A 22,904-nucleotide genomic window follows, 5' to 3' on the forward strand; every position below is an offset into this window, starting at 1 on the left:
CTGCAATACTATCTCCTGCGCTCTCTACGAGATATAATACCATTACTGCTGCAATACTATCTCCTGCTCTCTCTACGAGATATAATACCATCACTGCTGCAATACTATCTCCTGCGCTCTCTACGAGATATAGTACCATCACTGCTGTAATACTATCTCCTGCGCTCTACGAGATATAATACCATTACTACTGCAATACTATCTCCTGCGCTCTACGAGATATAGTACCATTACTACTGCAATACTATCTCCTACTCTCTACGAGATATAATACCATTACTGCTGCAATACTATCTCCTGCGCTCTACGAGATATAGTACCATTACTACTGCAATACTATCTCCTGCTCTCTCTACGAGATATAATGCCATTAACCATGTCAGACAGAGAGAAAGGCTCTTACCTTGACTGTTCTGCGGTGCCCGGAGCCATCCCAGTAACTGAATGTAATCTCTATCTCTTCACCTGCGCAGAGACGGATAAAGCTGTAGTACAGTCTGTACAGACAATTAAACCTCATTTCTTTCTCTCTTACTTTTGATCTTTTCTTGCTTGCGCTCCCACTCCTGTCTCAGCTCCTCGCGCAGGCGGTTCTCCTCCTCCTGAGGGCGAGACGGACAATGGAAGTTAGATGTGGTATGGTTCTCTGCCACCAGTGCTACACTCTGCCACATATGCCGTGCACACAGACTCAGATGCTACCTCCACCCGGTCACCTGACATCTCCCAGCAAGTGACAGCAGAGAACACAGCTCCTATATACCTCCATCCGGTCACCTGACACCTCCCAGCAAGTGACAGCAGAGAACACAGCTCCTATATACCTCCATCCGGTCACCTGACACCTCCCAGCAAGTATCAGCAGAGAACACAGCTCCTATATACCTCCATCCGGTCACCTGACACCTCCCAGCAAGTATCAGCAGAGAACACAGCTCCTATATACCTCCATCCGGTCACCTGACACCTCCCAGCAAGTGACAGCAGAGAACACCGCTACTATAAACCTCCATCCGGTCACCTGACACCTCCCAGCAAGTGACAGCAGGGAACACAGCGCCTATACACCTCCATCCGGTCACCTGACACCTTCCAGCAAGTGACAGCAGGGAACACAGCTCCTATATACCTCCATCCGGTCACCTGACACCTCCAAGCAAGTGACAGCAGGGAACACAGCTCCTATATACCTCCATCCGGACACCCCGACACCTCCCAGCAAGTGACAGCAGGGAACACAGCTCCTATACACCTCCATCCAGACACCCCGACACCTCCCAGCAAGTGACAGCAGAGAACACAGCTCCTATACACCTCCATCCGGTCACCTGACACCTCCCAGCAAGTGACAGCAGGGAACACAGCTCCTATATACCTCCATCCGGACACCTGACACCTCCCAGCAAGTGACAGCAGGGAACACAGCTCCTATATACCTCCATCCGGTCACCTGACACCTCCCAGCAAGTGACAGCAGAGAACACAGCTCCTATATACCTCCATCCGGACACCCCGACACCTCCAAGCAAGTGACAGCAGAGAACACAGCTCCTATATACCTCCATCCGGTCACCCTGACATCTCCCAGCAAGTTTCAGCAGGGAACACAGCTCCTATATACCTCCATCCGGTCACCCTGACATCTCCCAGCAAGTGACAGCAGGAAATACAGCTCCTATATACCTCCATCCGGTCACCTGACACCTCCCAGCAAGTGACAGCAGGAAACACAGCTCCTATATACCTCCATCCGGTCACCCTGACATCTCCCAGCAAGTGACAGCAGGAAATACAGCTCCTATATACCTCCATCCGGTCACCTGACACCTCCCAGCAAGTGACAGCAGAGAACACAGCTCCTATACACCTCCATCCGGACACCTGACACCTCCCAGCAAGTGACAGCAGAGAACACAGCTCCTATATACCTCTATCCGGTCACCTGACACCTCCCAGCAAGTGACAGCAGAGAACACATCTCCTATACACCTCCATCCGGTCACCCTGACACCTCCCAGCAAGTGACAGCAGAGAACACAGCTCCTATACACCTCCATCCGGTCACCTGACACCTCCCAGCAAGTGACAGCAGAGAACACAGCTCCTATATACCTCCATCCGGTCACCTGACACCTCCCAGCAAGTGACAGCAGAGAACACAGCTCCTATATACCTCCATCCGGTCACCCTGACACCTCCCAGCAAGTGACAGCAGCGAACACAGCTCCTATATACCTCCAACCTGTCACCCTGACACCTCCCAGCAAGTGACAGCAGAGAACACAGCTCCTATATACCTCCATCCGGTCACCTGACACCTCCCAGCAAGTGACAGCAGGGAACACAGCTCCTATACACCTCCAACCTGTCACCCTGACACCTCCCAGCAAGTGACAGCAGAGAACACAGCTCCTATATACCTCCATCCGGTCACCTGACACCTCCCAGCAAGTGACAGCAGGGAACACAGCTCCTATATACCTCCATCCGGTCACCTGACACCTCCCAGCAAGTGACAGCAGAGAACACAGCTCCTATATACCTCCATCCGGTCACCTGACACCTCCCAGCAAGAGACAGCAGAGAACACAGCTCCTATATACCTCCATCCGGTCACCCTGACACCTCCCAGCAAGTGACAGCAGAGAACACAGCTCCTATATACATCCATCCGGTCACCTGACACCTCCCAGCAAGTGACAGCAGGGAACACAGCTCCTATATACCTCCATCCGGTCACCTGACACCTCCCAGCAAGTGACAGCAGAGAACACAGCTCCTATATACCTCCATCTGGTCACCTGACACCTCCCAGCAAGTGACAGCAGGGAACACAGCTCCTATATACCTCCATCCGGTCACCTGACACCTCCCAGCAAGTATCAGCAGGGAACACAGCTCCTATATACCTCCATCCGGTCACCTGACACCTCCCAGCAAGTATCAGCAGGGAACACAGCTCCTATATACCTCCATCCGGTCACCCTGACATCTCCCAGCAAGTGACAGCAGAGAACACAGCTCCTATATACCTCCATCCGGTCACCTGACACCTCCCAGCAAGTATCAGCAGAGAACACAGCTCCTATATACCTACATCCGGTCACCTGACACCTCCCAGCAAGTGACAGCAGGGAACACAGCTCCTCTACACCTCCATCCGGTCACCTGACACCTTCCAGCAAGTGACAGCAGGGAACACAGCTCCTATATACCTCCATCCGGTCACCTGACACCTCCCAGCAAGTGACAGCAGAGAACACAGCTCCTATACACCTCCATCCGGTCACCTGACACCTCCTAGCAAGTGACAGCAGGGAACACAGCTCCTATACACCTCCATCCGGTCACCTGACACCTCTCAGCAAGTGACAGCAGAGAACACCGCTCCTATATACCTCCATCCGGTCACCTGACACCTCCCAGCAAGTGACAGCAGAGAACACAGCTCCTATATACCTCCATCCGGTCACCTGACACCTCCCAGCAAGTGACAGCAGGGAACACAGCTCCTATATACCTCCATCCGGACACCCCGACACCTCCCAGCAAGTGTCAGCAGAGAACACAGCTCCTATACACCTCCATCCGGTCACCTGACACCTCCAAGCATGAATCACTTCAACATTAACCAAGGACTGAAGTAGTGGAATTTTGCATCCCATTGTTTAGTGACTGACCCAGGGACCGGTACACTTTTCTATATTTTTTGTTTCTTCTGGGATTGATTCTTTATTTGATCCCACATACCCAGGCAGCAATCCGACATGCCCCCCTTTGTCATCAGGGCAGCCCAGGGATCTGGGCAGTGATTGTTACTATACATTTTCCTCACCATTTCCCCCCCCCCCTCCCTTGTTTTTCCTTTTTTCTCTTAAATTGTTATTGCTACGTGTTTCAGCAATATTATCCCAACTACTTATTGTTATTATATTATTTTAGTAACCTTGTCTAGATAGCATTGAGTACAGAATTAATAATGACATTTGTCTAAGCATTTTATAAGTCAGCATCCCAGGGGCCTGTCTACCCCCACTCTCGATTATACTGTAAACAGGGATACCCCCTATACACATCCGAGATTGTGGATCACTTGAAACACCTGTATACTAATGCTTGATGCTATAGCTCTGTAGCTCTATATAAGATACTAATCAGACCTATTCAGGTTCATCTAGGAATCCAGGCAGGTTTATCACACCGCTATTTTTCTTATTTCATCAGTTATGTGATATGGTATACATAGTATTTGTGTATTTGCCCTTTGTAGTATAGGTGTGAATAAGTGTGATGACGAGTACCCCTCAGGGGCTGTGTATCAATCTCTCTTTTCCATTACTCGTTATCTCTATTTTCCGTCAATAGAGTAAATTACTGAATATAACCTGATATTCTCAGTTACCTGATTTTATGTGTATTTATCACTGTCAATTTCTGACAGCATTTTGTCTTGACATCAAGCTTTCTTTCTTCTTTCTATACTTTTATTCCTCTCCATATATCTGCGGACTCTCATCCATGATCCACAGGTTACCCTGTGCCTAACATGGACAGCAGATCCGCCCTTATTTGCTCTCTCTCTCTCCCGAATCTTCCTTAGGTGCACTCTCATTGGTGAGTCGGCTATAGAAGGCCCAAGGAATTACTACCATACCCCACCGACAGAGCCCGATCTCGTCCGATCTTGGAAGCAAAACGGTGGTGGGCTGGGTCAGTATCTGTGAGGGTGACCCCCAGAGAATACCCGGTGTTGTAATTCGTGACCTTCTCGACTCGAAACCAACAGCAGGATCACCACATTTTTCTTCAATCATCTCTTTCTGCTCATCTATCTGACCTGTGTCACTTAAACTTTAACTCTCTCCAAGTACCGTCTTCCTTGACATGTCACAGATCTGACATTTGCCAATGCGAATAAGGATCTATACTCCTGATAATACTTCGGATCAATGACCCTTGGAGGTCCTATTAATACAAGCTGAGCTTGTGCTGGTGAGATAGGATCAGGGTGTAGAGCCTGAGTGTCTACATCCCTCCTGAAGTCTATTAACATAGACTAACCAGAACATTTCCAATTTTTTTTTTTTTTTTTTTTTTTGTGAGATCAAAATTCCCAATAGACCCATCAAATAGAGGTGACACCTCTCATAGATGTTGGTGGTCTACATGGGTAACAATATAGTTTGTTTAATTAATTGTAGTGGATTATAAAAGTGTGGATTTTTTTCTAGCAATTATGAGATAATAAAAGTTATGTTTTAACATTTTCATACTAACAATTTAAAACAAGAGTGCACCCACACAAGAGTCTTCTGTAATTCCTTTTCTTCCTAGTTCGCCCCTGACTCTGGGTGCACCACCAGACTTATTCATCAAAAAACGAATTATTCGTACACATTATACGTCATTCTGGTACTCCATTATTGTTACTATTTTTCTTGAAAGCTCAGAACCGGTGCGGAATCATATCTAATTTGTGAGATACCTCCTAGCAAGTGACAGCAGGGAACACAGCTCCTATACACCTCCATCCGGTCACCTGACACCTCCCAGCAAGTGACAGCAGAGAACACCGCTCCTATATACCTCCATCCGGTCACCTGACACCTCCCAGCAAGTGACAGCAGAGAACACAGCTCCTATATACCTCCATCCGTTCACCTGACACCTCCCAGCAAGTGACAGCAGGGAACACAGCTCCTATATACCTCCATCCGGGCACCTGACACCTCCCAGCAAGTGACAGCAGGGAACACAGCTCCTATATACCTCCATCCGGTCACCTGACACCTCCCAGCAAGTGACAGCAGAGAACACCGCTCCTATATACCTCCATCCGGTCACCTGACACCTCCCAGCAAGTGACAGCAGAGAACACAGCTCCTATATACCTCCCGCGGTCACCTGACACCTCCCAGCAAGTGACAGCAGAGAACACAGCTCCTATATACCTCCATCCGGACACCCTGACACCTCCTAGCAAGTGACAGCAAGGAACACAGCTCCTATATACCTCCATCCGGTCACCCTGACACCTCCCAGCAAGTGACAGCAGGGAACACAGCTCCTATACACCTCCAACCGGTCACCCTGACACCTCCAAGCAAGTGACAGCAGGGAACACAGCTCCTATATACCTCCATCCGGTCACCTGACACCTCCTAGCACGTGACAGCAGAGAACACAGCTCCTATATACCTCCATCCGGTCACCTGACACCTCCCAGCAAGTGACAGCAGGGAACACAGCTCCTATATACCTCCATCCGGTCACCTGACACCTCCCAGCAAGTGACAGCAGGGAACACAGCTCCTATATACCTCCATCCGGTCACCTGACACCTCCCAGCAAGTGACAGCAGAGAACACCGCTCCTATATACCTCCATCCGGTCACCTGACACCTCCCAGCAAGTGACAGCAGAGAACACAGCTCCTATATACCTCCCGCGGTCACCTGACACCTCCCAGCAAGTGACAGCAGAGAACACAGCTCCTATATACCTCCATCCGGTCACCCTGACACCTCCCAGCAAGTGACAGCAGGGAACACAGCTCCTATACACCTCCAACCGGTCACCCTGACACCTCCCAGCAAGTGACAGCAGGGAACACCGCTCCTATATACCTCCATCCGGACACCCCGACACCTCCCAGCAAGTGACAGCAGAGAACACAGCTCCTATACACCTCCATCCGGTCACCCTGACACCTCCCAGCAAGTGACAGCAGAGAACACAGCTCCTATACACCTCCATCCGGACACCCCGACACCTCCCAGCAAGTGACAGCAGAGAACACAGCTCCTATATACCTCCATCCGGTCACCTGACACCTCCCAGCAAGTGACAGCAGGGAACACAGCTCCTATATACCTCCATCCGGTCACCTGACACCTCCCAGCAAGTGACAGCAGGGAACACAGCTCCTATATACCTCCATCCGGTCACCTGACACCTCCCAGCAAGTGACAGCAGGGAACACAGCTCCTATATACCTCCATCCGGACACCCTGACACCTCCCAGCAAGTGACAGCAGAGAACACAGCTCCTATATACCTCCATCCGGTCACCCTGACACCTCCCAGCAAGTGACAGCAGGGAACACAGCTCCTATATACCTCCATCCGGACACCCCGACACCTCAAGGCAAGTGACAGCAGGGAACACAGCTCCTATATACCTCCATCCGGACACCCCGACACCTCCCAGCAAGTGACAGCAGAGAACACAGCTCCTATACACCTCCATCCGGTCACCCTGACACCTCCCAGCAAGTGACAGCAGAGAACACAGCTCCTATACACCTCCATCCGGTCACCTGACACCTCCCAGCAAGTGACAGCAGAGAACACAGCTCCTATATACCTCCATCCGGACACCTGACACCTCCCAGCAAGTGACAGCAGAGAACACAGCTCCTATACACCTCCATCCGGACACCCCGACACCTCCCAGCAAGTGATAGCAGAGAACACAGCTCCTATATACCTCCATCCGGACACCCCGACACCTCCCAGCAAGTGACAGCAGGGAACACAGCTCCTATATACCTCCATCCGGTCACCTGACACCTCCCAGCAAGTGACAGCAGAGAACACAGCTCCTATATACCTCCATCCGGACACCTGACACCTCCCAGCAAGTGACAGCAGAGAACACAGCTCCTATACACCTCCATCCGGACACCCCGACACCTCCCAGCAAGTGACAGCAGAGAACACAGCTCCTATACACCTCCATCCGGTCACCCTGACACCTCCCAGCAAGTGACAGCAGAGAACACAGCTCCTATACACCTCCATCCGGTCACCCTGACACCTCCCAGCAAGTGACAGCAGAGAACACAGCTCCTATACACCTCCATCCGGTCACCTGACACCTCCCAGCAAGTGACAGCAGAGAACACAGCTCCTATACACCTCCATCCGGACACCCCGACACCTCCCAGCAAGTGACAGCAGAGAACACAGCTCCTATACACCTCCATCCGGTCACCCTGACACCTCCCAGCAAGTGACAGCAGAGAACACAGCTCCTATACACCTCCATCCGGTCACCTGACACCTCCCAGCAAGTGACAGCAGAGAACACAGCTCCTATACACCTCCATCCGGTCACCTGACACCTCCCAGCAAGTGACAGCAGAGAACACAGCTCCTATATACCTCCATCCGGACACCTGACACCTCCCAGCAAGTGACAGCAGAGAACACAGCTCCTATACACCTCCATCCGGTCACCTGACACCTCCCAGCAAGTGACAGCAGAGAACACAGCTCCTATATACCTCCATCCGGACACCTGACACCTCCCAGCAAGTGACAGCAGAGAACACAGCTCCTATATACCTCCATCCGGTCACCTGACACCTCCCAGCAAGTGACAGCAGAGAACACAGCTCCTATACACCTCCATCCGGTCACCTGACACCTCCCAGCAAGTGACAGCAGAGAACACAGCTCCTATATACCTCCATCCGGACACCTGACACCTCCCAGCAAGTGACAGCAGAGAACACAGCTCCTATACACCTCCATCCGGACACCCCGACACCTCCCAGCAAGTGACAGCAGAGAACACAGCTCCTATACACCTCCATCCGGTCACCCTGACACCTCCCAGCAAGTGACAGCAGAGAACACAGCTCCTATACACCTCCATCCGGTCACCTGACACCTCCCAGCAAGTGACAGCAGAGAACACAGCTCCTATATACCTCCATCCGGACACCTGACACCTCCCAGCAAGTGACAGCAGAGAACACAGCTCCTATATACCTCCATCCGGTCACCTGACACCTCCCAGCAAGTGACAGCAGAGAACACAGCTCCTATACACCTCCATCCGGACACCCTGACACCTCCCAGCAAGTGACAGCAGAGAACACAGCTCCTATACACCTCCATCCGGTCACCCTGACACCTCCCAGCAAGTGACAGCAGAGAACACAGCTCCTATACACCTCCATCCGGACACCTGACACCTCCCAGCAAGTGACAGCAGAGAACACAGCTCCTATATACCTCCATCCGGACACCCTGACACCTCCCAGCAAGTGACAGCAGAGACATTATGTATGAATTGAAGTCCCTGTACCTCACGGTCTCTGTCCGGCAGGAAACTGGTGTCCACGTCGGGATTCTTCCCCAGCTTCTTCTTTTTCTTCGGCAGCTCTGTGAGGGGAAGTAGATAAATACAGTCAGAAACCAGGTGATCTCTGCAGCGCATATTATTACTGAATGCCCCCCTTATGGGCTGCAAACCAGAGTCCTCCCGTCCACTTATTGGCTGAGAGCATCCGACCCTTAGCCAATCAGTGCTTCACCATAGTTAGTGCAGGGGACCATGTAGAAAACACCATACCGCAGAATGCGCTGTACATACTGTAAGTTATCGCTCAGTTGACTGCATTTTTCTGTTTTACACAGACCCTGCGCTACTGCAGCGGAACCAGCCACAGGCAAGGAGTAGGTAAGACGAGTGTGTATAATAATAACTCTGTGTACTGTCATTATTTTATTTATTTTTACAGTGGAACTACAGGTGCCAGTAGGCCCGTAATGTCCAGGCATGCTGGTGATTCTAGTTCTCCAAATGCTTGTACGCTGGGGCAGGCCTGCTGGGACCTGTAGTTACAATCTGCTTTTACACAGTAACCCTCCAGCCAACAGGGATGCAGGGCATAGCCCCAGGCTTTCCGCACAGGCCTGGTGAGCTCCTCGGGAGCGGGAACCACTTTATTAGGGAGTCCCCACTTTCCAAGGAATTCCAGGCCTAGGCTAAATAGTTTGGAGGTGGTTTACATGATGGCAGGGGGATCCCAAGATTTGTGCCCCCTTGCTATGGTGTAAACCCACCAGCTGGTTCAGCCCCGATGCTGATTTTCCAGTAAGAGCCTAGGCTCAATGGATTGGGGACTCAATGCAATGTTTTATTCAGTAACCTTTTTCCCTTTACAGTAGCAAACAGGTCATACTGCAAACTGTCAGCAAACACAGGTCATACAGCAAACACAGGTCATACTGCAAACTGTCAGCAAACACAGGTCATATTGCAAACTGTCAGCAAACACAGGTCATACTGAAAACTGTCAGCAAACACAGGTCATACAGCAAACACAGGTCATACAGCAAACTGTCAGCAAACACAGGTCATACTGCAAACTGTCAGCAAACAGGTCATTCAGCAAACACCGGTCATACAGCAAACTGTCAGCAAACAGGTCATACAGCAAACACAGGTCATACTGTAAACTGTCAGCAAACAAAGATAATACAGCAAACTGTCAGCAAACACAGGTCATACAGCAAACACAGGTCATACAGCAAACATAGGTCATACTGCAAACACAGGTCATACAGCAAACTGTTAGCAAACACAGGTCATACTGAAAACTGACAGCAAACAGGTCATACTGAAAACTGTCAGCAAACAAAGATCATACGTCATACAGCAAACACAGGTCATACTGCAAACACAGGTCATACTGAAAACTGTCAGCAAACAAAGATCATACAGCAAACTGTCAGCAAACACAGATCATACAGCAAACACAGGTCATACTGCAAACACAGGTCATACTGCAAACTGTCAGCAAACAGGTCATTCAGCAAACACCGGTCATACAGCAAACTGTCAGCAAACAGGTCATACAGCAAACACAGGTCATACTGTAAACTGTCAGCAAACAAAGATAATACAGCAAACTGTCAGCAAACACAGGTCATACAGCAAACACAGGTCATACAGCAAACACAGGTCATACTGCAAACACAGGTCATACTGAAAACTGTCAGCAAACAAAGATCATACAGCAAACTGTCAGCAAACACAGATCATACAGCAAACACAGGTCATACTGCAAACACAGGTTATACTGCAAACACAGGTCATACTGCAAACTGTCAACAAACAAAGATCATACAGCAAACTGTCAGCAAACATAGGTCATACATTAAAACACAGGTCATACTGCAAACACAGGTCATACTGCAAACTGTCAGCAAAGATCATACAGCAAACTGTCAGCAAACATAGGTCATACAGCAAACACAGGTCATACTGCAAACTGTCAGCAAACAGGTCATTCAGCAAACACAGGTCATACAGCAAACAGGTCATACAGCAAACAGGTCATACAGCAAACAGGTCATACAGCAAACACAGGTCATACTGTAAACTGTCAGCAAACAAAGATAATACAGCAAACTGTCAGCAAACACAGGTCATACTGCAAACACAGGTCATACTGAAAACACAGGTCATACAGCAAACTGTTAGCAAACACAGGTCATACTGAAAACTGACAGCAAACAGGTCATACTGAAAACTGTCAGCAAACAAAGATCATACAGCAAATTGTCAGCAAACACAGGTCATACAGCAAACAAAGATCATACAGCAAACTGTCAGCAAACACAGGTCATACTGCAAACTGTCAGCAAACACAGGTCATACTGCAAACGGACAGCAAACAAAGATCATACAGCAAACTGTCAGCAAACACAGGTCATACAGCAAACACAGGTCATACTGCAAACACAGGTCATACTGAAAACTGTCAGCAAACAAAGATCATACAGCAAACTGTCAGCAAACACAGGTCATACTGCAAACACAGGTCATACTGCAAACTGTCAGCAAAGATCATACAGCAAACTGTCAGCAAACATAGGTCATACAGTAAACACAGGTCATACTGAAAACTGACAGCAAACAGGTCATACAGCAAACACAGGTCATACTGCAAACTGTCAACAAACACAGGTCATACTGCAAACTGTCAGCAAACACAGGTCATACTGCAAACTGTCAGCAAACACAGGTCATACTGCAAACGGACAGCAAACAAAGATCATACAGCAAACTGTCAGCAAACAGAGGTCATACAGCAAACACAGGTCATACTGCAAACACAGGTCATACTGAAAACTGTCAGCAAACAAAGATCATACAGCAAACTGTCAGCAAACACAGGTCATACAGCAAACACAGGTCATACTGCAAACTGTCAGCAAAGATCATACAGCAAACTGTCAGCAAACATAGGTCATACAGCAAACACAGGTCATACAGAAAACTGTCAGCAAACAAAGATAATACAGCAAACTGTCAGCAAACACAGGTCATACAGCAAACACAGGTCATACTGCAAACACAGGTCATACTGAAAACTGACAGCAAACAGGTCATACAGCAAACACAGGTCATACTGCAAACTGTCAGCAAACAAAGATAATACAGCAAACTGTCAGCAAACACAGGTCATACTGCAAACACAGGTCATACAGCAAACTGTTAGCAAACACAGGTCATACTGAAAACGGACAGCAAACAGGTCATACTGAAAACTGTCAGCAAACAAAGATCATACAGCAAACTGTCAGCAAACACAGGTCATACTGCAAACTGTCAGCAAACAAAGCTCATACAGCAAACTGTCAGCAAACAAAGCTCATACAGCAAACTGTCAGCAAACATAGGTCATACAGCAAACACAGGTCATACTGCAAACTGTCAGCAAACAAAGATCATACAGCAAATTGTCAGCAAACACAGGTTATACAGCAAACTGTTAGCAAACACAGGTCATACTGAAAACTGTCAGCAAACAAAGATCATACAGCAAACTGTCAGCAAACATAGGTCATACAGCAAATACAGGTCATACAGCAAACACAGGTCATACTGAAAACTGTCAACAAACAGGTCACACAGCAAACACGGGTCACACAGCAAGCACGGGTCACACAGCAAACACGGGTCACACAGCAAACACGGGTCACACAGCAAACACGGGTCACACAGCACACACGGGTCACACAGCAAACATGGGTCATACAGCAAACACGGGTCATACTGAAAACTGTCAGCAAACAAAGATCATACAGCAAATTGTCAGCAAACACAGGTCATACAGCAAACAAAGATCATACAGCAAACACAGGTCATACAGCAAACTGTTAGCAAACACAGGTCATACTGAAAACTGTCAGCAAACAAAGATCATACAGCAAATTGTCAGCAAACACAGGTCATACTACAAACTGTCAGCAAACAAAGATCATACAGCAAACTGTCAGCAAACACAGGTCATACAGCAAACACAGGTCATACTGCAAACTGTCAGCAAAGATCATACAGCAAACTGTCAGCAAACATAGGTCATACAGCAAACACAGGTCATACAGAAAACTGTCAGCAAACAAAGATAATACAGCAAACTGTCAGCAAACACAGGTCATACAGCAAACACAGGTCATACTGCAAACACAGGTCATACTGAAAACTGACAGCAAACAGGTCATACAGCAAACACAGGTCATACTGCAAACTGTCAGCAAACAAAGATAATACAGCAAACTGTCAGCAAACACAGGTCATACTGCAAACACAGGTCATACAGCAAACTGTTAGCAAACACAGGTCATACTGAAAACTGACAGCAAACAGGTCATACTGAAAACTGTCAGCAAACAAAGATCATACAGCAAATTGTCAGCAAACACAGGTCATACAGCAAACAAAGATCATACAGCAAACACAGGTCATACTGCAAACTGTCAGCAAACACGGGTCATACTGAAAACGGACAGCAAACAGGTCATACTGAAAACGGACAGCAAACAAAGATCATACAGCAAACTGTCAGCAAACACAGGTCATACTGCAAACTGTCAGCAAACAAAGCTCATACAGCAAACTGTCAGCAAACAAAGCTCATACAGCAAACTGTCAGCAAACATAGGTCATACAGCAAACACAGGTCATACTGCAAACTGTCAGCAAACAAAGATCATACAGCAAATTGTCAGCAAACACAGGTTATACAGCAAACTGTTAGCAAACACAGGTCATACTGAAAACTGTCAGCAAACAAAGATCATACAGCAAACTGTCAGCAAACATAGGTCATACAGCAAATACAGGTCATACAGCAAACACAGGTCATACTGAAAACTGTCAACAAACAGGTCACACAGCAAACACGGGTCACACAGCAAGCACGGGTCACACAGCAAACACGGGTCACACAGCAAACACGGGTCACACAGCAAACACGGGTCACACAGCACACACGGGTCACACAGCAAACATGGGTCATACAGCAAACACGGGTCATACTGAAAACTGTCAGCAAACAAAGATCATACAGCAAATTGTCAGCAAACACAGGTCATACAGCAAACAAAGATCATACAGCAAACACAGGTCATACAGCAAACTGTTAGCAAACACAGGTCATACTGAAAACTGTCAGCAAACAAAGATCATACAGCAAATTGTCAGCAAACACAGGTCATACTACAAACTGTCAGCAAACAACGCTCATACAGCAAACTGTCAGCAAACACAGGTCATACAGCAAACACAGGTCATACTGCAAACTGTCAGCAAACAAAGATCATACAGCAAACTGTCAGCAAACATAGGTCATACAGCAAACACAGGTCATACTGAAAACTGTCAACAAACACAGGTCACACAGCAAACACGGGTCACACAGCAAGCACAGGTCACACAGCAAACACGGGTCACACAGCAAGCACAGGTCATACTGCAAACTGTCAGCAAACACAGGTCATACTGAAAACTGTCAGCAAACAAAGATCATACAGCAAATTGTCAGCAAACACAGGTCATACAGCAAACTGTCAGCAAACACACAGGTCATACTGAAAACTGTCAGCAAACAAAGATCATACAGCAAACTGTCAGCAAACATAGGTCATACAGCAAACACAGGTCATACAGCAAACACAGGTCATACTGAAAACTGTCAACAAACACAGGTCACACAGCAAACACGGGTCACACAGCAAGCACAGGTCACACAGCAAGCACGGGTCACACAGCAAACACGGGTCACACAGCAAACATGGGTCACACAGCAAACACGGGTCACACAGCAAGCACAGGTCATACAGCAAACTGTCAGCAAACATGGGTCATACAGCAAACACAGGTCATACAGCAAACACAGGTCATACTGAAAACTGTCAGCAAACAAAGATCATACAGCAAATTGTCAGCAAACACAGGTCATACAGCAAACACAGGTCATACTGAAAACTGACAGCAAACATGTCATACTGAAAACTGTCAGCAAACAAAGATCATACAGCAAACGGTCAGCAAACACAGGTCATACTGCAAACTGTCAGCAAACAAAGCTCATACAGCAAACTGTCAGCAAACAAAGCTCATACAGCAAACTGTCAGCAAACATAGGTCATACAGCAAACACAGGTCATACTGCAAACTGTCAGCAAACAAAGATCATACAGCAAATTGTCAGCAAACACAGGTTATACAGCAAACTGTTAGCAAACACAGGTCATACTGAAAACTGTCAGCAAACAAAGATCATACAGCAAACTGTCAGCAAACATAGGTCATACAGCAAATACAGGTCATACAGCAAACACAGGTCATACTGAAAACTGTCAACAAACAGGTCACACAGCAAACACGGGTCACACAGCAAGCACGGGTCACACAGCAAACACGGGTCACACAGCAAACACGGGTCACACAGCAAACACGGGTCACACAGCACACACGGGTCACACAGCACACACGGGTCACACAGCAAACATGGGTCATACAGCAAACACGGGTCATACTGAAAACTGTCAGCAAACAAAGATCATACAGCAAATTGTCAGCAAACACAGGTCATACAGCAAACAAAGATCATACAGCAAACACAGGTCATACAGCAAACTGTTAGCAAACACAGGTCATACTGAAAACTGTCAGCAAACAAAGATCATACAGCAAATTGTCAGCAAACACAGGTCATACTACAAACTGTCAGCAAACAACGCTCATACAGCAAACTGTCAGCAAACACAGGTCATACAGCAAACACAGGTCATACTGCAAACTGTCAGCAAACAAAGATCATACAGCAAACTGTCAGCAAACATAGGTCATACAGCAAACACAGGTCATACTGAAAACTGTCAACAAACACAGGTCACACAGCAAACACGGGTCACACAGCAAGCACAGGTCACACAGCAAACACGGGTCACACAGCAAACACGGGTCACACAGCAAGCACAGGTCATACTGCAAACTGTCAGCAAACACAGGTCATACTGAAAACTGTCAGCAAACAAAGATCATACAGCAAATTGTCAGCAAACACAGGTCATACAGCAAACTGTCAGCAAACACACAGGTCATACTGAAAACTGTCAGCAAACAAAGATCATACAGCAAACTGTCAGCAAACATAGGTCATACAGCAAACACAGGTCATACAGCAAACACAGGTCATACTGAAAACTGTCAACAAACACAGGTCACACAGCAAACACGGGTCACACAGCAAGCACAGGTCACACAGCAAGCACAGGTCACACAGCAAGCACGGGTCACACAGCAAACACGGGTCACACAGCAAACACGGGTCACACAGCAAACACGGGTCACACAGCAAGCACAGGTCATACAGCAAACTGTCAGCAAACATGGGTCATACAGCAAACACAGGTCATACAGCAAACACAGGTCATACTGAAAACTGTCAGCAAACAAAGATCATACAGCAAATTGTCAGCAAACACAGGTCATACAGCAAACACAGGTCATACTGAAAACTGACAGCAAACATGTCATACTGAAAACTGTCAGCAAACAAAGATCATACAGCAAACGGTCAGCAAACACAGGTCATACTGCAAACTGTCAGCAAACAAAGCTCATACAGCAAACTGTCAGCAAACACAGGTCATACAGCAAACAGGTCATACTGCAAACTGTCAGCAAACAAAGATCATACAGCAAACTGTCAGCAAACACAGGTCATACAGCAAACACAGGTCATACAGCAAATTGTCAGCAAACACAGGTCATACAGCAAACAAAGATCATACAGCAAACACAGGTCATGCAGCAAACTGTTAGCAAACACAGGTCATACTGAAAACTGTCAGCAAACAAAGATCATACAGCAAATTGTCAGCAAACACAGGTCATACAGCAAACACAGGTCATACTGCAAACTGTCAGCAAACACATGTCATACTGCAAACTGTCAGCAAACACAGGTCATACAGCAAACACAGGTCATACTGAAAACTGTCAACAAACACAGGTCACACAGCAAACACGGGTCACACAGCAAGCATGGGTCACACAGCACACACGGGTCACACAGCACACACGGGTCACACAGCACACACGGGTCACACAGCACACACGGGTCACACAGCACACACGGGTCACACAGCAAGCACAGGTCATACAGCAAATACAGGTCATACTGCAAACTGTCAGCGTATACATACTTCTATTTGGCTGGGGAATCTACTATAAACGGGGCAGCAGAAACCGGTTCAAAAGACACTCAAAACTGCTCTTTAGTAAATTCGTGATTCTGAACTGAACTGCCGGCGACTTCCAGTGTTTGGTTTAGAAGTCAAACGCGATTCTTAGTGCATTTACCCCACACACTGCTACTAGGTAGGTGTTTCCCCAGGTCCGGGAAAGGGGGACGTATCTTATATGCGGCTTAGTGGACACCACATGGACATTACACAACCAAGAGGAATGCGTGTCATGTGAATGAGAGCAAGCGTTCCCCTGTAGCAGCATCATTGGCCTTCACATACATCCAGCCTGCACCCCCCTTTATACAAAGTCCAAGTGTCTGCTAGGTACAATACAACTATGTATTTATTACCTTCCTTCTCCATTTCTTCCTCCTCTTCTTCCTCCTCCTCCTCCTCCTCATCTTCATCATCCTCTTCCTCCTCATCTTCTTCCAGATTAAATGACAAGCTGGCAATTTTCCTTTTCTGCTCATTCTTTCTGTCTCTCTCCCTCTGCTTTTCCAACTTTCTGCAGACACAGACAAGCACCCACACATGAAATATACGTTATGGTAAACTTACAGTTGATAACTATTTCTCCTAAGTCCACAGGATAACATTGGGATATGAGGTAGCGACTGGATTGGCACCAAACGATCAAAGCATTCGGCCTCCCAGAATGCAACGGGCCCATCCATATATCCCTGCCTCCTGGCTCAGGCAATTCAGTTGTTTTCCAAAGCACTAGGCAGGAGCATCAAAGAGAGCCCTAATCAGGCGAGAAGAACACACATGCACACCCTTCCGTACAAGAAGGAAGAGGTTAGTAAGTAAAAGGATCCTCAAATCAGGTGTGTCAGGGTGGGATCCCTGTGGATCCTGTAGACTTAGGAGAAATAGAGTTATCAACGGTAAGTCTACCATACCGTATATTTCTCCGTCAGGGACCACAGGTTATCCACAGGATAACAATGAGATTTCCCAGAGCAATTTAGTGGTGGGGACGCTCCTGATTGGACAGAAGAATCCTTCGCCCAAATTCAGCGTCCTGAGAGGCATAATGTCTAATGAATGTGTTAATGGCAGACCATGTGGCTGCCTTACATATCTGTTCTGCTGAAGCACCACATTGTGCTGCCCATGATGGACCTACCTTACGAGTAGCGTGAGCAGAGACATTAGCCGGAGTAGGGAGATCAGCCTGAGAATATGCTTCTGAAATAGTCATCCGAAGCCACCTTGCCAGCGTCTGTTTAGTAGCAGGACATCCTCTCTTGTGAAATCCATAGAGAATGAAGAATAGGTTAGCAATTTTCTTGTGGAACCATACAGTCAATGCTGACACTTGCACTCTCAAGGAAGCCACCCTTAGACCTTTGTCCATTCCTGCCTAAAGGAATGCCAAGACTCTGGAAACTCTGAAAGACCCTAGGATCAAATTTCCTGTCACTGCACCATTGAATATAGGCCTGCCAAATTAGGTAATAAATGCGAGCTGAGGATGGTTTCCTTGCTCTGAGCATTGTTTGAATTACCTGTTGTGATAATCCTCTTGACTTCAGGATGGAAGTCTCAAGAGCCACGCCGTCAAAGACAGTCGATCTGGATGTTGAGGGAGTAGAAATGGAGCATCCATTGACCGTCTCTGCAGGTCTGTGTACCAATGTCTTCTGGGCCAAGCCGGAGCTATTACTATCACGGCGCCCCTTCCTTGTTTTGCCTTTCGCCTCACCCTGGGCACCAGGGTGATTGGTGGAAACACATAGGCCAGACGAAAGTCCCATCTCACTGGGATCCTTTGTTCTTGACCCGTATGCGGGAACTTTGTTGTTCTGACAGGACGCCGTGAGATCTATCGTCAGTAACCCCCACTTGTCTACCAGCATTTGGAAGACCTCAGAGTGTAAAGCCCATTTGTTTGCATTAATGGCGTGTCAACCAAGAATATCCGCTTCCCCGTTTAGAACTCCCAGAATGAACACTGCGGACAAGGAAAGAAGATGAAGTTCTGCCCACTTTAAAGATTTGACTTACCTCCATTGTGTTTTGGCTGCAAGTTCCTCCCTGATTGCAATGGCAGTAGCGTACCCCAACATTGTCCGAGTGGATTTGGACTGGTTTCCCCTGAACGATGTCCTTTGCTTGAATAAGTGCCATATATATGGCCCGAAGTTTCAATATATTTATTGGCAGGTAACTTTCTTCTTGGTCCACTGCCCCTGAAAGCAACTCTTTCCTGACACTGCTTCCCAGCCCTGAAGACTGGCATCCGTTATCAGAATTTCTCAATCCGATATCCAAAAGGGTCTCCCTTTGTCCAGATGGGATGTCTGTAGCCACCAGGCTAATGACTTCCTTACTTCCAGAGGAAGGACCATAGTCTACGTTTTTATTGTCTGATGAAAACCATTCCATTTGGAAAGAATCAGACGTTGCAGAGGCCTCGAGTGGAACTGAGCATACTCCACCATGTTGAATGTCGACACCATCAACCCCATCACACACATTGCTACGTGAATGGATACCTTTTGACTGTGTAGCAGCTCCTGAATCCTTGACTGTATTTTGGATATTTTGTTCAGAGGTAAAATTACTCTCTGAAAACTCGATCCAACAGAGCCCACAAGTGAGTCATCCGTTGTGACGGAACCAGGGATGACTTTGCCCAATTTATGAGCCAACTCTCTCAAACAAGCTATTGTCTGCCGCAGATGACACTGAAGCAATTCCTGAGATTGTGCTAGGATTAATAATCGTCGCGGTATGGAGAAATCCTTATCACCTGCTGACGGAGATAAGATGCCATTACCACCATAATTTTAGTGAACACTCTGGGAGCTATGGCAAGTCCAAAAGGTAGGACCTGAAACGGAAAATGTTGCTGGAGGATAGCGAACCGGAGATAGCGCTGATGGGACAGTGCTATAGGAACATAGCCAGGGATACCATAAAATCATCCGTATCCATGGCCAAAATAATGGAACGTAAAGTCTATATATGAAACAGAGGTACCCAAATGTACTTGTTCAGCACTTTGAGATTGAGCATGGGCCGAAACGACCCATTTGGCTTCTGGACTAGAAACAGGTTGGAATAAGAACCTTGTCCTTGTTGTGCATGAGGAACTGGAATTACCACTCCTGACTGAAGCAACTTCTGAACTGCCTCTTGCAAAACCCTGGCCTTTGTTTCCACTGAAGACGGGCTGGAACAAAAAAAAAAATAAGAATTTACTCACCGGTAATTCTATTTCTCGTAGTCCGTAGTGGATGCTGGGAACTCCGTAAGGACCATGGGGAATAGCGGGCTCCGAAGGAGGCTGGGCACTCTAGAAAGATTTATGACTACCTGGTGTGCACTGGCTCCTCCCACTATGACCCTCCTCCAAGCCTCAGTTAGGACACTGTGCCCGGACGAGCTGACATAATAAGGAAGGATTTAGAATCCCGGGTAAGACTCTTACCAGCCACACCAATCACACCGTACAACTCGTGATACTATATCCAGTTTGACAGTATGAAAACAACTGAGCCTCTCAACAGATGGCTCAACAATAACCCGATTTAGTTAACAATAACTATGTACAAGTATTGCAGATAAACCGCACTTGGGATGGGCGCCCAGCATCCACTACGGACTACGAGAAATAGAATTACCGGTGAGTAAATTCTTATTTTCTCTGACGTCCTAGTGGATGCTGGGAACTCCGTAAGGACCATGGGGATTATACCAAAGCTCCCAAACGGGCGGGAGAGTGCGGATGACTCTGCAGCACCGAATGAGAGAACTCCAGGTCCTCCTCAGCCAGGGTATCAAATTTGTAGAATTTTGCAAACGTGTTTGCCCCTGACCAAGTAGCTGCTCGGCAAAGTTGTAAAGCCGAGACCCCTCGGGCAGCCGCCCAAGATGAGCCCACCTTCCTTGTGGAATGGGCATTTACAGATTTTGGCTGTGGCAGGCCTGCCACAGAATGTGCAAGCTGAATTGTACTACAAATCCAGCGAGCAATAGACTGCTTAGAAGCAGGAGCACCCAGCTTGTTGGGTGCATACAGGATAAACAGCGAGTCAGATTTTCTGACTCCAGCCGTCCTGGAAACATATATTTTCAGGGCCCTGACAACGTCTAGCAACTTGGAGTCCTCCAAATCCCTAGTAGCCGCAGGCACCACAATAGGCTGGTTCAGGTGAAACGCTGACACCACCTTAGGGAGAAATTGGGGACGAGTCCTCAATTCTGCCCTATCCATATGGAAAATCAGATAAGGGCTTTTACATGATAAAGCCGCCAATTCTGACACTCGCCAGGCTGAAGCCAAGGCCAATAACATGACCACTTTCCACGTGAGATATTTCAGATCCACGGTTTTTAGTGGCTCAAACCAATGTGATTTTAAGAAACTCAACACCACGTTGAGATCCCAAGGTGCCACAGGAGGCACAAACGGGGGCTGAATATGCAGCACTCCTTTCACAAATGTCTGAACTTCAGGTACTGAAGCTAGTTCTTTTTGAAAGAAAATCGACAGAGCCGAGATCTGTACCTTAATGGAGCCTAGTTTTAGGCCCATATTAACTCCTGCTTGCAGGAAATGCAGAAATCGACCTAGTTGAAATTCCTCTGTTGGGGCCTTTTTGGCCTCGCACCATGCAACATATTTCCGCCATATGCGGTGATAATGCTTTGCCGTAACATCTTTCCTGGCCTTAATAAGCGTAGGAATTACTTCTTCCGGAATACCCTTTTCCTTTAGGATCCGGTGTTCAACCGCCATGCCGTCAAACGCAGCCGCGGTAAGTCTTGGAACAGACAGGGCCCCTGCTGTAGCAGGTCCTGTCTGAGCGGTAGAGGCCACGGGTCCTCTGAGAGCATCTCTTGAAGTTCCGGGTACCACGCTCGTCTTGGCCAATCCGGAACCACGAGAATTGTGTTTACTCCTCGCTTTCTTATTATTCTCAATACCTTTGGTATGAGAGGCAGAGGAGGGAACACATAAACTGACTGGTACACCCACGGTGTCACTAGAGCGTCCACAGCTACCGCCTGAGGGTCCCTTGACCTGGCGCAATATCTTTTTAACTTTTTGTTGAGGCGGGACGCCATCATGTCCACCTGTGGTTTTTCCCAACGGTTTACCAGCATCTGGAAGACTTCTGGATGAAGTCCCCACTCTCCCGGGTGGAGGTCGTGTCTGCTGAGGAAGTCTGCTTCCCAGTTGTCCACTCCCGGAATGAACACTGCTGACAGTGCTAGTACATGATTCTCCGCCCATCGGAGGATTCTTGTGGCTTCTGCCATCGCCATCCTGCTTCTTGTGCCGCCCTGTCGATTTACATGGGCGACTGCCGTGATGTTGTCTGACTGGATCAGCACCGACTGGTGTAGGAGCAGGGATTTTGCTTGACTTAGGGCATTGTAGATGGCCCTTAGTTCCAGAATATTTATGTGAAGGGAAGTCTCCTGACTCGACCATAGTCCTTGGAAGTTTCTTCCCTGTGTGACTGCCCCCCAGCCTCGAAGGCTGGCATCCGTGGTCACCAGGACCCAGTCCTGTATGCCGAACCTGCGGCCCTCTAGAA

The 22,904-nt window shown here is 47.7% G+C and overlaps 1 protein-coding gene and 1 pseudogene across 1 annotated transcript in view; one reads left to right on the forward strand and one right to left on the reverse strand.

Annotated features, from left to right (window-relative positions):
* Positions 1–379: 379 nt before the first annotated feature.
* FAM50A (family with sequence similarity 50 member A) overlaps positions 380–22,904 on the reverse strand; it is a 45,686-nt gene continuing 23,161 nt past the window's right edge. Inside the window, exons 4-7 of the mRNA XM_063935796.1 lie at positions 17,697–17,854; positions 9,098–9,174; positions 536–602; positions 380–465 (exon numbers count right to left, since the gene is read on the reverse strand). Coding sequence (XP_063791866.1) covers positions 380–465; positions 536–602; positions 9,098–9,174; positions 17,697–17,854 — 388 coding nt within the window. The remainder of the gene's footprint in view (positions 466–535; positions 603–9,097; positions 9,175–17,696; positions 17,855–22,904) is intronic.
* On the forward strand, positions 4,641–4,759 carry LOC134949980 (5S ribosomal RNA; annotated as a pseudogene).

The sequence above is a fragment of the Pseudophryne corroboree genome, chromosome 8, assembly GCF_028390025.1.
Source record: "Pseudophryne corroboree isolate aPseCor3 chromosome 8, aPseCor3.hap2, whole genome shotgun sequence".
Lineage (NCBI taxonomy): Eukaryota > Metazoa > Chordata > Amphibia > Anura > Myobatrachidae > Pseudophryne > Pseudophryne corroboree.